Raw genomic sequence first — 19487 nt, forward strand, 5'->3', positions numbered from 1 at the left:
CGACCACAGCCCTGTCCTCTCCGACCCCTCTGCGCCCTACACGTATTGGGTGTCGAAGTTGGACCTGTGGCTTGAACTTGCCCTATATGCCTTGGAGGTGCTGTCCTGTCCTGCCGCCAGCGTCCTATCTGAGAGGGTGTTCAGTGCAGCCGGTGGCATCATCACTGACAAGCGCACCCGTCTGTCAGCTGAGAGTGCCGACCGGCTCACTTTGATAAAAATGAACCACCACTGGATAGAGCCTTCATTTTTGTGCCCACCTGTGTAAAGCACCCCAACATGAAACTCCATGTCTGTACTCAACCTCTCCAATTCCTCCGCATCCTCATACTCATCCACCATAAGCGTTGCACAATTCTGCTAATACTAGGCTCCCTCCACCCTGATTTCCACCAACTCTGCTGGTTAGAGGCTCCCTCCACCCTGCTTTCCCACAACTCTGCTGGTTAGAGGCTCCTTCCACCATGAATTTGCCAAAACTGGGCTGTTTAGAGGCTCCCTCCACCATGAATTGGTCCAAACTGGGCTGGTTAGAGGCTCCCTCCACCATTAATTGGTCCAAACTGGGCTGGTTAGAGGCTCCCTCCACCATGAATTTGCCCAAACTGGGCTGTTTAGAGGCTCCCTCCACCATGAATTTGCCCAAACTGGGCTGTTTAGAGGCTCCCTCCACCATGAATTGGTCCAAACTGGGTTTTTTAGAGGCTCCCTCCACCATGAATTGGTCCAAACTGGGCTGGTTAGAGGCTCCCTCCACCATGAATTGATCCAAACTGGGGTGGTTAGAGGCTCCCTCCACCATTAATTGGTCCAAACTGGGCTGGTTAGAGGCTCCCTCCACCATTAATTGGTCCAAACTGGGCTGGTTAGAGGCTCCCTCCACCATTAATTGGTCCAAACTGGGCTGGTTAGAGGCTCCCTCCACCATGAATTGGTCCAAACTGGGGTTTTTAGAGGCTCCCTCCACCATGAATTGGTCCAAACTTGGCTGTTTAGAGGCTCCCTCCACCATTAATTGGTCCAAACTGGGCTGGTTAGAGGCTCCCTCCACCATGAATTGGTCCAAACTGGGTTTTTTAGAGGCTCCCTCCACCATGAATTTGCCCAAACTGGGCTGTTTAGAGGCTCCCTCCACCATGAATTGGTCCAAACTGGGTTTTTTAGAGGCTCCCTCCACCATGAATTGGTCCAAACTGGGCTGGTTAGAGGCTCCCTCCACCATGAATTGGTCCAAACTGGGGTGGTTAGAGGCTCCCTCCACCATTAATTGGTCCAAACTGGGCTGGTTAGAGGCTCCCTCCACCATTAATTGGTCCAAACTGGGCTGGTTAGAGGCTCCCTCCACCATGAATTGGTCCAAACTGGGGTTTTTAGAGGCTCCCTCCACCATGAATTGGTCCAAACTTGGCTGTTTAGAGGCTCCCTCCACCATGAATTGGTCCAAACTGGGCTGTTTAGAGGCTCCCTCCACCATGAATTGGTCCAAACTGGGCTGTTTAGAGGCTCCCTCCACCATTAATTGGTCCAAACTGGGCTGGTTAGAGGCTCCCTCCACCATGAATTTGCCCAAACTGGGCTGTTTAGAGGCTCCCTCCACCATGAATTTGCCCAAACTGGGCTGTTTAGAGGCTCCCTCCACCATGAATTGGTCCAAACTGGGTTTTTTAGAGGCTCCCTCCACCATGAATTGGTCCAAACTGGGCTGGTTAGAGGCTCCCTCCACCATGAATTGATCCAAACTGGGGTGGTTAGAGGCTCCCTCCACCATTAATTGGTCCAAACTGGGCTGGTTAGAGGCTCCCTCCACCATTAATTGGTCCAAACTGGGCTGGTTAGAGGCTCCCTCCACCATTAATTGGTCCAAACTGGGCTGGTTAGAGGCTCCCTCCACCATGAATTGGTCCAAACTGGGGTTTTTAGAGGCTCCCTCCACCATGAATTGGTCCAAACTTGGCTGTTTAGAGGCTCCCTCCACCATTAATTGGTCCAAACTGGGCTGGTTAGAGGCTCCCTCCACCATGAATTGGTCCAAACTGGGTTTTTTAGAGGCTCCCTCCACCATGAATTTGCCCAAACTGGGCTGTTTAGAGGCTCCCTCCACCATGAATTGGTCCAAACTGGGTTTTTTAGAGGCTCCCTCCACCATGAATTGGTCCAAACTGGGCTGGTTAGAGGCTCCCTCCACCATGAATTGGTCCAAACTGGGGTGGTTAGAGGCTCCCTCCACCATTAATTGGTCCAAACTGGGCTGGTTAGAGGCTCCCTCCACCATTAATTGGTCCAAACTGGGCTGGTTAGAGGCTCCCTCCACCATTAATTGGTCCAAACTGGGCTGGTTAGAGGCTCCCTCCACCATGAATTTGCCCAAACTGGGCTGTTTAGAGGCTCCCTCCACCATGAATTTGCCCAAACTGGGCTGGTTAGAGGCTCCCTCCACCATGAATTGGTCCAAACGGGTTTTTAGAGGCTCCCTTCACCATGAATTGGTCCAAACTTGGCTGTTTAGAGGCTCCCTCCACCATGAATTGGTCCAAACTGGGGTGGTTAGAGGCTCCCTCCACCATTAATTGGTCCAAACTGGGCTGGTTAGAGGCTCCCTCCACCATTAATTGGTCCAAACTGGGCTGGTTAGAGGCTCCCTCCACCATGAATTGGTCCAAACTGGGGTTTTTAGAGGCTCCCTCCACCATGAATTGGTCCAAACTTGGCTGTTTAGAGGCTCCCTCCACCATTAATTGGTCCAAACTGGGCTGGTTAGAGGCTCCCTCCACCATGAATTGGTCCAAACTGGGTTTTTTAGAGGCTCCCTCCACCATGAATTTGCCCAAACTGGGCTGTTTAGAGGCTCCCTCCACCATGAATTGGTCCAAACTGGGTTTTTTAGAGGCTCCCTCCACCATGAATTGGTCCAAACTGGGCTGGTTAGAGGCTCCCTCCACCATGAATTGGTCCAAACTGGGGTGGTTAGAGGCTCCCTCCACCATTAATTGGTCCAAACTGGGCTGGTTAGAGGCTCCCTCCACCATGAATTGGTCCAAACTGGGCTGGTTAGAGGCTCCCTCCACCATTAATTGGTCCAAACTGGGCTGGTTAGAGGCTCCCTCCACCATGAATTTGCCCAAACTGGGCTGTTTAGAGGCTCCCTCCACCATGAATTGGTCCAAACTGGGGTTTTTAGAGGCTCCCTCCACCATGAATTGGTCCAAACTGGGCTGGTTAGAGGCTCCCTCCACCATTAATTGGTCCAAACTGGGCTGGTTAGAGGCTCCCTCCACCATGAATTTGCCCAAACTGGGCTGGTTAGAGGCTCCCTCCACCATGAATTGGTCCAAACTGGGGTTTTTAGAGGCTCCCTCCACCATGAATTGGTCCAAACTTGGCTGTTTAGAGGCTCCCTCCACCATTAATTGGTCCAAACTGGGCTGGTTAGAGGCTCCCTCCACCATGAATTGGTCCAAACTGGGTTTTTTAGAGGCTCCATCCACCATGAATTTGCCCAAACTGGGCTGTTTAGAGGCTCCCTCCACCATGAATTGGTCCAAACTGGGGTGGTTAGAGGCTCCCTCCACCATTAATTGGTCCAAACTGGGCTGGTTAGAGGCTCCCTCCACCATTAATTGGTCCAAACTGGGCTGGTTAGAGGCTCCCTCCACCATGAATTGGTCCAAACTGGGGTTTTTAGAGGCTCCCTCCACCATGAATTGGTCCAAACTTGGCTGTTTAGAGGCTCCCTCCACCATTAATTGGTCCAAACTGGGCTGGTTAGAGGCTCCCTCCACCATGAATTGGTCCAAACTGGGTTTTTTAGAGGCTCCCTCCACCATGAATTTGCCCAAACTGGGCTGTTTAGAGGCTCCCTCCACCATGAATTGGTCCAAACTGGGGTGGTTAGAGGCTCCCTCCACCATTAATTGGTCCAAACTGGGCTGGTTAGAGGCTCCCTCCACTATGAATTTGCCCAAACTGGGCTGGTTAGAGGCTCCCTCCACCATGAATTGGTCCAAACTGGGTTTTTTAGAGGCTCCCTCCACCATGAATTTGCCCACACTGGGCTGGTTAGAGGCTCCCTCCACCATGAATTGGTCCAAACTGGGGTTTTTAGAGGCTCCCTCCACCATGAATTTGCCCAAACTGGGGTGTTTAGAGGCTCCCTCCACCATGAATTTGCCCAAACTCTGCTGGTTAGAGGCTCAATCCACCCTGATTTTCAAAACAAATGTTGGTGCCAACCTCAACTTACTACAAGGGCCAAATTCACTGCTGGTGACAAGCTCTCCTCACTGCAAGTGCCAAATACACATGTTTCAAGGTGTTTTCCTACTGTCAGAGAGGTGGTATTGAGTGTGTAAAGTGTGTAGTTGTTAGGCTGTGATGTTGGGGTAATAGAGGGTCTTTGGTGTGTTAGATGCCCCCAGACATGCTTCCCCTGCTGTCCCAGTGTCATTCCAGAGGTGTTGGCATCATTTCCTGGGGTGTCATAGTGGACTTGGTGACCCTCCAGACACGGATTTGGGTTTCCCCCTTAACGAGTATCTGTTCCCCATAGACTATAATGGGGTTCGAAACACGTTCGAACACACGAACATTGAGCGGCTGTTCGAATCGAATTTCGAACCTCGAACATTTTAGTGTTCGCTCATCTCTATTCTTTATGTTTAGGAAAGACTATGAGTGTTATGTTGCGGCATCAGCGCCTCGTCCCATCTCCTGCTTCTTATAGGGCACATGAAGATGTGGTTCCATATGGCGGCACATAGCATGGCTGGCTCTGGTCCACACATAGACATGTGACAGATTACTTCATTGTTTCCCATGTTGTGTCTATACATCGAAGCCTTCGGCGCGGCCTCCGGTTACTGTTCCTGTGTATCAGGCAGTGATCGGCTGTTTACAAGTGCGCACCGCACCGCCGCTGTCCTCCCCGCGAGCCTGTGCATTGCAGGATATCCTGTATTTAACCTTCAATCTGTCAGAAGTCCAGAGAATTACATCTGGTTATTAATCTAGAAGCTGTTCTCCAGAAAAGAACAAAACAATATCCTAGAAAGTGACGCTCAAGATGTCATAATGTACTCTTAGGTTTGTCTTATAATCTGCCTTAAAGGGAATGTCCACCATTCAGCAGCGTACATTACATGCCCTAAGTCATATTGTACTGATCCGGAGTTACATCCTGTATTATACTGCAGAGCTGCGCTCACTATTCTGCTGGTACAGTCACTGTGTACATACATTACATTACTTATCCTGTATTATACTCCAGAGCTGCGCTCACTATTCTGCTGGTACAGTCACTGTGTACATACATTACATTACTTATCCTGTATTATACTCCAGAGCTGCGCTCACTATTCTGCTGGTACAGTCACTGTGTACATACATTACATTACTTATCCTGTATTATACTCCAGAGCTGCGCTCACTATTCTGCTGGTGCAGTCACTGTGTACATACATTACATTACTTATCCTGTACTAGCTGGTACCCGCGACTTGGTCTGCGGTGATTGTAGCAGTGGGTATATACAGGTGCGGGTAAGGTTTTCGTACTGTGTATAAGGTCTGGGATATGTAATGTAACTTTGTATCTTGTTGTTGCTGTAATTCAGAGAATACGTGAGACTTTTGTGTTGCAGTTACTTTGTATTAGAGCTGCTATATATACGGTGTTGTGAGAAACTTTACATAGTGACTTTGGGACAGAGGGATTTGAAGTTAACCCTTTCCCGCCGATGGCATTTTTTGATTTTCGTTTTTGACTCCCCTCCTTCTAAACCCCATAACTTTTTTATTTCTCCGCTCCCAGAGCCATATGAGATCTTAATTTTTCCTGGGACAAATTTTTCTTCATGATGCCACCATTATTTATTCTATATAATGTACTGGGAAGCAGGGAAAAAATTCAAAATGGGGTGGATTTGAAGAAAAAATGCATTTCTGCGACTTTCTTACGGGCTTTGGTTTTACGGCGTTCACTGTGCAACCAAAATGACATGTCCCCTGTATTCTGTGTTTCGGTACGGTTCCGGGGATACCAAATTTATATGGTTTTATTTACATTTTGACCCCTTAAAAAAATCCAAAACTGTGTTAAAAAATTATTTTTTGAAAACTCGCCATATTCCGACAGCCGTAAATTTTTTATACTTGCGTGTACGGGGATGTATAGGGCGTCTTTTTTTGCGGGAACGGGTGTACTTTGTAGTTCTACCATTTTTGGGAAATGTTATTGCTTTGATCACTTTTTATTCAAATTTTTAGCAGAATCAAAACAGTGAAAAAATGGCAGTTTGGCACTTTTGAGCATTTTTCCCGCTACGGCGTTTACCGAACAGGAAAAATATTTTTATAGCTTTGTAGAGCGGGCGATTTTGGACGTGGGGATACCTAACATGTATGTGTTTCACAGTTTTTAACTACTTTTATATGTGTTCTAGGGAAAGGGGGGTGATTTGAATTTTTATTTATTTTTTTTATATTTTTTTTTTACTTTTTTTAAACTTTTTTTTTTGCATTTATTAGACCGCCTAGGGGTATTGACATGGGTGGGTGGTGTCGCGGATTGTCAGAGCGGTGGGGGTCGGCAAACATGGCTGCTCCGGAGCGTTAAAGAGAGCCTCCTGGAGTATCGTTAAGGTGAGGGGCAAAGTGGTAAAGTATATGTATATGTGATTGTGTGGGGTTAGGGGCGAGGCTGTAGAGGGCAATAGGAATTTTGTGGCTTGCTATGGTCCAAAGTGTGTGAGATTGCAGAGGTGGTGGTGTGAGTTTGGGTTTTGTGGGGGTCCTGGCACAAACGTATGTGCGCTATTGTGACGAAAAGTAGCCTATTGTTTAATCGAGTGTAATAACTATGTTTGTGGAAAATTTCAGCCAAATCGGTGGAGCGGTTTTTGCGTGATTGACCGCCAAACATCCGAACATCCAAAGGGTCCTGGGAAAAACGTATGTGCGCTATTGTGACGAAAAGTAGCCTATTGCGCAATCGAGTGTAGGGACTATGTTTGTGGAAAATTTCAGCCAAATCGGGGTCCAAAGTGTGTGAGATTCCAGAGATAGTGGTGTGAGTTTGGGTTTTGTGGGGGTCCTGGGAAAAACGTATGTGCGCTATTGTGACAAAAAGTAGCCTATTATTTAATCGGGTGTATTAACTATGTTTGTGGAAAATTTCAGCCAAATCGGTGGAGCGGTTTTTCCGTGATTGAGGAACAAACATCCGAACATGCAAACATCCAAACACACAAACCCACAAACCCACAAACTCACAAACTTTCACATTTATAATATTAATAGGATTATACTCCAGAGCTGCACTCACTATTCTGCTGGTGCAGTCACTGTGTACATACATTACATTACTTATCCTGTATTATACTCCAGAGCTGCACTCACTATTCTGCTGGTACAGTCACTGTGTACATACATTATATTACTTATCCTGTATTATACTCCAGAGCTGCGCTCACTATTCTGCTGGTGCAGTCACTGTGTACATACATTACATTACTTATCCTGTATTATAATCCAGAGCTGCACTCACTATTCTGCTGGTGCAGTCACTGTGTACATACATTACATTACTTATCCTGTATTATACTCCAGAGCTGCGCTCACTATTCTGCTGGTGCAGTCACTGTGTACATACATTACATTACTTATCCTGTATTATACTCCAGAGCTGTGCTCACTATTCTACTGGTACAGTCACTGTGTACATACATTACATTACTTATCCTGTATTATACTCCAGAGCTGCGCTCACTATTCTGCTGGTGCAGTCACTGTGTACATACATTACATTACTTATCCTGTATTATACTCCAGAGCTGCGCTCACTATTCTGCTGGTGCAGTCACTGTGTACATACATTACATTACTTATCCTGTATTATACTCCAGAGCTGCGCTCACTATTCTGCTGGTGCAGTCACTGTGCATATACATTACACTACTTATCCTGTATTATACTCCAGAGCTGCGCTCACTATTCTGCTGGTGCAGTCACTGTGTACATACATTACATTACTTATCCTTTATTATACTCCAGAGCTGCACTCACTATTCTGCTGGTGCAGTCACTGTGTACATACATTACATTACTTATCCTGTATTATACTCCAGAGCTGCGCTCACTATTCTGCTGGTGCAGTCACTGTGTACATACATTACATTACTTATCCTGTATTATACTCCAGAGCTGCGCTCACTATTCTGCTGGTGCAGTCACTGTGTACATACATTACATTACTTATCCTGTATTATACTCCAGAGCTGCGCTCACTATTCTGCTGGTGCAGTCACTGTGCATATACATTACACTACTTATCCTGTATTATACTCCAGAGCTGCGCTCACTATTCTGCTGGTGCAGTCACTGTGTACATACATTACATTACTTATCCTGTATTATACTCCAGAGCTGCGCTCACTATTCTGCTGGTGCAGTCACTGTGTACATACATTACATTACTTATCCTGTATTATACTCCAGAGCTGCGCTCACTATTCTGCTGGTGCAGTCACTGTGCATATACATTACACTACTTATCCTGTATTATACTCCAGAGCTGCGCTCACTATTCTGCTGGTACAGTCACTGTGTACATACATTACATTACTTATCCTGTATTATACTCCAGAGCTGCGCTCACTATTCTGCTGGTGCAGTCACTGTGTACATACATTACATTACTTATCCTGTATTATACTCCAGAGCTGCGCTCACTATTCTGCTGGTACAGTCACTGTGTACATACATTACATTACTTATCCTGTATTATACTCCAGAGCTGCGCTCACTATTCTGCTGGTACAGTCACTGTGTACATACATTACATTACTTATCCTGTATTATACTCCAGAGCTGCACTCACTATTCTGCTGGTGCAGTCACTGTGTACATACAGTGTTGGCCATAAGTATTGGCCCCCCCCTGCAGTCCTGTCAGATAATCCTTGCTGTCCCCCAGATAATGATTACAAACACAAACTCTTTGGTAATATCTTTATTTATTTTGCTTGCAATGAAAAAATACAAAAGAGAATGAAAAAAAATTCACATCATTGATCATTTTACACCAAACTCCAAAACTGGTGCGGACAGAAGTATTGGCGCCCTCAGCCTAATACTTGGTAGCACAACCTTTAGACACAATAACTGCGCACAACCGCTTCCGCTAACCAGCAATGAGTTTCTTACAAGGCTCTGCTGGAATTTTGGAGTCAACTTTAATCCATTTCAACTGGCTGCAAGTGTGATTTAGTTATTGCCACCACCTGTTAGGTGCCTCAGGTAAGTAACAGGTGCTATTAATTACATAAATTAGAGAAGCATCACATGATTTTTCAAACAGTGCCAATACTTTTGTCCACCCCCTTTTTTATGTTTGCTGTGGAATTATATCCAATTTGGCTTTTTGACAATTCTTTTTGTGGTTTTCCATTGAAGACAAATTAAATCAAGATATTACCAAAGAATTTGTGATTGTAATCATTATCTGGAAGAACAGGAGTATTATCTGACAGAATTGCAGGGGTGCTAATACTTTTGGCCAACACTGTACATTACTTACCCTGTATTATGCTCTGGGTAAATGATTCAGAATGTTTTCTGTAAATTCTTCCTGTACAAGGTATTTGCTGGAGTTTCTGGAGCAGATGTCCTCTGTACTGGGGGCTTTTTGGATGTTGTAAAGTGCAGCTATCTCTCCAGAGGTGTCTGTACCACCAAACATTACACAATTAATAGCACCATACAATATCCAGTGGCATTGCCATATATGTAAATAATGCCCAAACTATACTATCATACAGTAACTAAATAATACTACCATATACTGCCTATATATTACCCCTACATAACATGTAAATTACATTATCAGAAACAAAAAATACAATACAGTGTTGCAATAATATCTGCCTTCACATAATACTCAAATAATACCTCCATAGTGTTCAAAGACTGCACAAATAATACCGCCATAATGTGCTTCAGTAATGTTATCACACCATGTACAAGTACTATTGGCTCAGTTCCCATAGACTATACAGAGATCTACAGCTTATAAATAATACCGCCAAGGCCGCACAAATGATACCTACATACCCTACTGAAGCACAGGCTGTGGATGTTGGTGTATCTGGGACTTGTAATAAGTCCCTGCCCTGAACAGTCCTATGGTAGGCGGTGGAGATGTCCAGAAGATGGCGGAGGTCTATGAAGACCAGGGAAAGTCAATGAGCCATGAGAAAAATAATAACAATAATCCCAGACTTTCTCCGATTTCCGCGTCCCCAGAGACCGCTGTAGGTAGCGCCATTGTTGGATGACCCGGTGTCAGAGCCAAGTCTCAGCCATGCGTGTGAAAAGCAGCCCGTGTTTAGATGACGTCTCCTCATCTGCGTTGGAAAGCTTCTGTTTTTAACTCTCCTCGGAAGCAGGAACTCCCCATTGTTTGAGATCTTGTGGGAGAGATAACGTTTGTTATAGAAGCGGTGGAGTTTATTTAGATACACGGGAAGCCGAAATGTGTGAAATCAGAAAGTGCCCATGGGCAGCGGAGGCAAAGGACACTCAGTGCATGTGAACTGGATGAAGGAAACTCAGAAAAACATCAGCCTGTGGAATTCAATGTGGACGTTTTGGAAAAATTATAGAGAATAATAAACAAACCCTTAAAGGAGCACTCCGATACTGAGACAGTATTTTGCTGGGCGGCCCACACCTATTGTTGAAAAAGATCCAACTTTGACTGAACATTAGAGAGTGGTGGCCATATTAAATCTACAAATTAACATATTCTGTTAGAGTTCCCCTTTAAAATGGACCAGTCACACCTCCACCTCTTTGCATCCATCAATAGGCGCCGTCCCACTGATTCTGACGCAGTTGGAATTTTTTCTCTAGCTCTTACCGTTCCTGAGAATTCAGTGCTGTTAGTTTCAGCATTCAATATTCTGTTAGGTGGGCGGTCCTTGGCTGGAGTAGGTAGTCTGGGACCGCCCACCTGAAAATAGAGAGGCTAATTAACATATGGAGTGTAGAAACTAAAATACATGATTGCTCGGGAATGGTGAGGGCTAGAGAAAAAATTCCAGCTGCATCGGAATCAGTGGATCGGAGGCTATTGAAAGTTACGAAGGGGTGGAGGTGGTGACAGGTCCCTTTTAAGGGGGACTCTGGTGGAGGTGGTGAAAGGTCCTCCTTAAAGTGCATCTCCACATTTTACTTTGTGCATCTAGATCTAATCCGCACATTATACTGGGAAGCTTAAAGGGAACATACAGTGCCCATCATATGTATAACTGACATCCCGACAGATGATGGAACCTTTCACTAGGCCTGTGAGATTTGCCAGCCCTTTTGGAAGTCCAGGTCACCTCGTTTTTCGGAAACCTCCCAGGCGTTAACGTTAAAGTGAAAGTTGTGCTTATCATGGGTGGTGCCCAGTACAATATCATTTATTGACACCCTTCCCCTCCGCCTCTGGTGTCCCATATAGTGTCATACAATTATACAGTGCCAAAAATTGTAGAACCCCATCCTTAGGCTTCAGGTCCTGATATTTAAAGGATGACATGTCCCCATCTCCAGTGGTTGTCACTCCCTTTAAGGCCACTCATGACTCATACACTTGGAGGTTACCAATGGTCCTCTACAATGAAGACCACTCTTTGCTCCTCTGATTAGTTGGGGGGTCCTGACTGTGGACTCTTCCTTCTTTTAGTTCCATCTACCTTGGTAGGTCATATTGGAAAGAGAGACCAAAAGACGTAGAAGGTTGCGTTCACGTCTGTGTCCTTCTGTCCAATCTTCTGGTCTGTCTAATGGTGGACAACAAGGGACACCAAGGGAGCTCATTGACTATATTGGGTGTCCATCATTTTTGCCTAGTTGGACTTGTAGGACTTTATTGTCCAAGATTTCCGATGGACTCTGAGGGAAGACTCCGATGTAGACTCAAACGTAGCCTTAGGACTCTCGTAGGACTCTGCTCCCTGGTGGCCCATTCAGAAGGTACAATAGACAGAGGTTTTGGTGATCGGTAGTCAGGCGGCCTCCACTTTAGGTGGGTCTGTTTTGTTGCTATCTACAGGCCTGGCACTGCTGGAGTCTTATCAGGGGAGAACAAACGTTTTGTTGCTGAGCTGGTGAGCAGATCTGGAGCTACAACCCGTCCTAATCTCACAGGGTGTTAATGCTAAACTATTAACCCCTGCCTGGCCTCCAAAAATTAGCTAGACCCTCCCTTTCGAGTGCTATGTTTGGCCGTCTAGTTGAAGTTTTGCAAGTTCTCCATGCAGAACCTGAACTAGCAGGGGGTGTAGTCACCACCATGGTCTATATTGGTCGCCCCAGTTGGGTTTTTTGGCTGCAGAACCCCAGATGCCACCTGGGTCACCCCCGTAAACCTCAGCTTTCCGTTCACTTTTCATCAGGTTTCCCACAGTCCTGACTGTTGACCTATAGCCTGTTCTCCTGGTGAACAAACATATACATTTCTATAGACAATGCCCTGGCCCAGCGCTCCGCATCCTGAACCGCTGATCAAAGATTATCCAGCCCTGTCTAAACAGTGCGAGGCCACAAAGACGCCATTGTATTGTGAGCCGAGGAGATCCTGCCGGCCGCCTGAGCGAGCCACGGCAAACAGAACCGCTCGCGAGCGCCATAAATACGATACTAACAAAATAAAGAACCGGGCAGTGTTGGAACTAGGTCATGGTTACAGACTACAAACAGACCTTGTGTGTGGTCTTACCTGACAATTGGGTTGGGCCAGTTCCTTAAAGGGGTTGTCCACCTTGTAAGTATATTTACCCGTAACATATTCGGAACCTCTCTCGGAATGTCCAGGAGGTTCCCAAAATACAAAGTCTCAGAAGAGCTGCCACATTCCTTGGTCCTGGAGCGACGTTCCTACATCCACAAGGTGGACATGTTATGTTCCGGTTCCGTCAACAAAAAGGGCCATGGTCGGCACATGTTTGTACCCGCGTCACTAATAGGGGGTGTGACCAGCTTCCCAATAGGGTTGAGCGATCGGGATCGGAAAAGATCAGATCCCGATCGGCGATCGAGCAAATTTCACGAGCTGGAAAATGATTGGAAATTGGATTTTGAAATCTCAAGATCGGTTCAACCCTAGTCACCAAAAGAGGAGCGGCCATCCTCTAACGTTCTCCCTAACACACAGGCCTCATGTACTGCCCCCTCTGACCCCAGCATGACATGACACTTTGGGCCTCATTTATCACAACAGACTCAGGCCAGGCCTACATAGTGACGTTGTCCATTGTGGGCTTTGTAGGTCATTGTGTCTTGGTTGTGGCAACTTTTTGAAGCCCAATTCTCTTTCGTACATTGGTTGCGAAGACCAGAGTAATATTCCGCCATGTTTGGCCACACGTAGGCGCCGCAGCCAAAGGCATGACGTAGTTTTCGATGCAAAAAACAGCCAGAGGGTCGTAAAATGGACAAAAATATGTAACATGGATACAAAATGGCTGTGAAAAATGTACAATTTTATAAATTTTTAAGTTTTTTACCATAGTGATGTGACTATAGTCTAAGGGCTTATTCACACTGTTGTTCCTGCCAAGCTGGAAAAAAAACTGCCTCAAAAATCAGCAAATTTTCAGATATTTTTTGCCGTAGTGATTCAATTTGGTGATTTTGATACATTGTATTATTTTTTTGATTCCCATTAAAATCAATGACTTTTTTGTCGCTGATTTCGAGGCAGAATAAATCTAAAAATCTGCACCAAAAAGGCAGTGTGAACAAGTCCTAACAGCATCACTTTCCTTGTTGCCTATGCCAACCAATGAGTTCACAGCATTCCTTGTCGCAGAGTAATGTGAAACTAAGACCATCTTATTACAGATTCGGATACGTCGTACCAGGAATATTCCTAAAATTTCACAAAAACTTGCTTTGCCAATAGCAACCAATCACAGCAAAGCCTTGATAGCGGCGCTCTGATTGGTCAAGACGGATTCATAAGTTTCAAAGGACAAGACGGATTTATAAATCTTCATGGACAAGACGGATTCATAAACCAACATGGACAAGACGGATTCATAAACCAACATGGACAAGACGGATTCATAAACCAACATGGACAAGACGGATTCATAAATCACCACGGACAAGACGGATTTATAAATCTTCATGGACAAGACGGATTCATAAACCAACATGGACAAGACGGATTCATAAACCAACATGGACAAGACGGATTCATAAATCACCACGGGCAAGACGGATTCATAAATCACCACGGACAAGACGGATTCATAAATCACCACGGACAAGACGGATTCATAAACCAACATGGACAAGACGGATTCATAAACCAACATGGACAAGACGGATTCATAAACCAACATGGACAAGACGGATTCATAAATCACCACGGACAAGACGGATTCATAAACCAACATGGACAAGACGGATTCATAAATCACCACGGACAAGACGGATTCATAAACCAACATGGACAAGACGGATTCATAAACCAACATGGACAAGACGGATTCATAAATCACCACGGACAAGACGGATTTATAAATCTTCATGGACAAGACGGATTCATAAACCAACATGGACAAGACGGATTCATAAATCACCACGGGCAAGACGGATTCATAAATCACCACGGACAAGACGGATTCATAAATCACCACGGACAAGACGGATTCATAAACCAACATGGACAAGACGGATTCATAAATCACCACGGACAAGACGGATTCATAAACCAACATGGACAAGACGGATTCATAAATCACCACGGACAAGACGGATTCATAAACCAACATGGACAAGACGGATTCATAAATCACCACGGACAAGACGGATTCATAAACCAACATGGACAAGACGGATTCATAAATCACCACGGACAAGACGGATTCATAAACCAACATGGACAAGACGGATTCATAAATCACCACGGACAAGACGGATTCATAAACCAACATGGACAAGACGGATTCATAAACCAACATGGACAAGACGGATTCATAAACCAACATGGACAAGACGGATTCATAAATCACCACGGACAAGACGGATTTATAAATCTTCATGGACAAGACGGATTCATAAACCAACATGGACAAGACGGATTCATAAATCACCACGGACAAGACGGATTCATAAATCACCACGGACAAGACGGATTCATAAACCAACATGGACAAGACGGATTCATAAACCAACATGGACAAGACGGATTCATAAATCACCACGGACAAGACGGATTCATAAACCAACATGGACAAGACGGATTCATAAACCAACATGGACAAGACGGATTCATAAACCAACATGGACAAGACGGATTCATAAATCACCACGGACAAGACGGATTCATAAATCCGTCCCTATAGGACCAATTTAGGCGGGATCTGTTTTTGCCCAAATTATTATTATTATTTTTATAATTCCGGTTAGTAGTAATTGTTGGCGCACTGGTATACGTGATGTCAGAGTATATACAGTCAGGAGAGGAGGCGTCTGTACACTCAGGACGTAGGACCAGGAAGCCGGAGACTCCTAATGTAAATCATGGCCCGGGGTGAAGGACGGACATTCTGTCACTCTGCAAACACAATGTTTACCCTGATGGTACCGGGACGGCTCCTCCTGTCACTGCCAAGAGTCAATATCATGTAAAGGACTGCGCCAGGAGAAGGAGAAAGTCAGAGACTTAAAGAGGACTTCCCCTTTAAATAAAATATTACAAATAATCCTAATAAATATCCGCTGTCTCCTCGTCCGCTCTTCTCTCCCAGCAAACAATTGTGCACCTGTTTGGTTTACAATGACTGGCGTGGTGTGAACACGACCTTATCTAGGTGCTGTAAGATATAACCTGAATAACGCACAAGTTGTCGCTCTCACATTGACCGTGGTGTGGGAGCCAAGGCCGGGGAGTGTTTTGTGCGGTATTATCTGGGCACTATATACATGTATTACTAATCTGGGCATTGTGCGGTATTATCTGGGCACTATATACATGTATTATTTATCTGGGTATTGTGCGGTATTATCTGGACACTATATACATGTACTACATATCTGGGCATTGTACGGTATTATCTGGGCACTATATACATGTACTATTTATCTGGGCATTGTGCGGTATTATATGGGCATTATATACATGTACTACTTATCTGGGCATTGTGTGTCATTATATGGGCACTATATACATGTACTACTTATCTGGGCATTGTGCGGTATTATATGGGCACAATATACATGTACTACTTATCTGGGCATTGTGCGGTATTATCTGGGCACTATATACAAGTACAATTTATCTGGGCATTGTGTGGTATTATCTGGGCACTATATACATGTAATACTAATCTGGGTATTGTGCGGTATTATATGGGCACTATATACATGTACTACATATCTGGGCATTGTGCGGTATTATATGGGCACTATATACATGTACTATTTATCTGGGCATTGTGCGGTCTTATATGGGCACTATATACATGTACTACTTATCTGGGCATTGTGCGGTATTATCTGGGCACTATATACATGTATTACTTATCTGGGCATTGTGCAGTATTATATGAACACTATATACATGTACTACTTATTTGGGTATTGTGCGGTATTATATGAACACTATATACATGTACTACTTATCTGGGCATTGTGCAGTATTATCTGGGCACTATATACATGTACTACTTATCTGGGCATTGTGCGGTATTATATGGGCACTATATACATGTACTACTTATCTGGGCATTGTGCGGTATTATATGGGCACTATATACATGTACTACTTATCTGGGCATTGTGCGGTATTATCTGGGCACTATATACATGTACTATTTATCTGGGCATTGTGCGGTATTATCTGGGCACTATATACATGTATTACTTATCTGGGCATTGTGCGGTATTATATGGGCACAATATACATGTACTACTTATTTGGGTATTGTGCGGTATTATATGAACACTATATACATGTACTACATATCTGGGCATTGTGCGGTATTATATGGGCACTATATACATGTACTACTTATCTGGGTATTGTGCGGTATTATATGAACACTATATACATGTACTACATATCTGGGCATTGTGCGGTATTATCTGGGCACTATATACATGTACTATTTATCTGGGCATTGTGCGGTATTATCTGGGCACTATATACATGTATTACTTATCTGGGCATTGTGCGGTATTATATGGGCACAATATACATGTACTACTTATTTGGGTATTGTGCGGTATTATATGAACACTATATACATGTACTACATATCTGGGCATTGTGCGGTATTATATGGGCACTATATACATGTACTACTTATCTGGGTATTGTGCGGTATTATATGAACACTATATACATGTACTACATATCTGGGCATTGTGCGGTATTATATGGGCACTATATACATGTACTACTTATCTGGGTATTGTGCGGTATTATATGGGCATTATATACATGTACTACATATCTGGGCATTGTGCGGTATTATCTTGGCACTATATACATGTACTACTTATCTGGGCATTGTGCGGTATTATCTGGGCACTATAAACATGTACTACTTATCTGGGCATTGTGCGGTATTACCTGGGCACTATATACATGTACTACTTATCTGGGCATTGTTCGGTATTATCTGGGCACTATATACATGTACTACTTATCTGGGCATTGTGTGGTATTATCTGGGCACTATATACATGTACTATTTATCTGGGCATTGTGTGGTATTATCTGGGCACTATATACATGTACTATTTATCTGGGCATTGTGCGATATTATCTGGGCACTATATACATGTACTACTTATCTGGGCATTGTGCGGTATTATCTGGGCACTATATACATGTACTACTTATCTGGGCATTGTGCGATATTATCTGGGCACTATATACATGTACTACTTATCTGGGCATTGTGCGGTATTATCTGGGCACTATATACATGTACTACTTATCTGGGCATTGTGCGGTATTATCTGGGCACTATATACATGTACTACATATCTGGGCATTGTGCGGTATTATCTGGGCACTATATACACGTACTATTTATTTGGGCATTGTGCGGTATTATATCGGCACTATATACATGTACTACTTATCCGGCCATTGTGCGGTATTATCTGGGCACTATATACATGTACTATTTATCTGGGCATTGTGCTGTATTATCTGGGCACTATATACATGTACTACTTATCTGGGCATTGTGCGGTATTATCTGGGCACTATATACATGTACTATTTATCTGGGCATTGTGCGGTATTATATGGGCACTATATACATGTACTACTTATCTGGGCATTGTGCGGTATTATCTGGGCACTATATACATGTACTATTTATCTGGGCATTGTGCGGTATTATCTGGGCACTATATACATGTACTACTTATCCGGCCATTGTGCGGTATTATCTGGGCACTATATACATGTATTACTTATCTGGGCATTGTGCGGTATTATCTGGGCACTATATACACGTACTATTTATTTGGGCATTGTGCGGTATTATATGGGCACTATATACATGTACTACATATCTGGGCATTGTGCGGTATTATCTGGGCACTATATACACGTACTATTTATTTGGGCATTGTGCGGTATTATATGGGCACTATATACATGTACTACTTATCCGGCCATTGTGCGGTATTATCTGGGCACTATATACATGTACTATTTATCTGGGCATTGTGCTGTATTATCTGGGCATTGTGCGGTATTATCTGGGCACGATATACATGTACTACTTATCCGGCCATTGTGTAGCACCATTGGTGTACCGTATACTACTTATCTTTGTAAATTGTAGACAGATTCACGAATGATCTTGTTCAACCACTTTATATTTAGTGAGAACCACAGAAGTGTCACCTCAGGTCACCTCGAGTATAAAGCTGTGTCATCGGCTAGACATTTCCTCCAGAGGACATAAGTAGCCATAAACATGCCAAGATGTGGCAGCTTTTACTTTACCGCTATAGCAGGTACCTCGCTGCCCCCAGAATCCCAAGCTGGCCTGAGTACAGTGCCCTCTAGAGGTCATATTTCTGATAACCCTTGGTCTCGTGGACAGAAGACGCCGACATCTACGAGGACCTGCCATGCAGTGGTGGAGGCTCCTCAGATCTTTTGGTGGTCTACATCTTACAACTACACACATTCATACAACCAAATGTTTTTGATACTAGAAATCGATGATCCTCCAGAATGTTTACGGCATCTTCTTCTTCTTCTTCTTCTTCTTCTTCTTCTTCTTCTCCTTCTCTATTAAATTCTGTGTTTTCTTGTTTTGCAGTGGTTTGTCTACCTGTACCTGATGAAATGCACCATCAGTTTCTCCACCATCATCCTCCTCATTCTCATCATCGCCTTCCATGTCAAGGAGATCAAGGTAACCAATAGTTCACCGGGGGAATAAGGGGGCTACAAAATGTAGCC

General features: G+C 44.3%; 1 protein-coding gene across 2 annotated transcripts in view; it reads left to right on the top strand.

Moving 5' to 3' along the window:
- KCNN4 (potassium calcium-activated channel subfamily N member 4) overlaps positions 1-19487 on the top strand; it is a 59172-nt gene that overhangs the window by 22320 nt on the left and 17365 nt on the right. For both annotated transcript variants that reach the window (XR_012716928.1, XM_075277975.1), the window contains exon 2: positions 19345-19440. Coding sequence is in view for 1 of the 2 variants with exons in the window: in XM_075277975.1 (XP_075134076.1) it covers positions 19345-19440 (96 nt within the window). In the remaining variant the exon portion in view is untranslated. The remainder of the gene's footprint in view (positions 1-19344; positions 19441-19487) is intronic.

This window comes from Leptodactylus fuscus, chromosome 6 (genome assembly GCF_031893055.1).
Source record: "Leptodactylus fuscus isolate aLepFus1 chromosome 6, aLepFus1.hap2, whole genome shotgun sequence".
NCBI classification, from domain to species: domain Eukaryota; kingdom Metazoa; phylum Chordata; class Amphibia; order Anura; family Leptodactylidae; genus Leptodactylus; species Leptodactylus fuscus.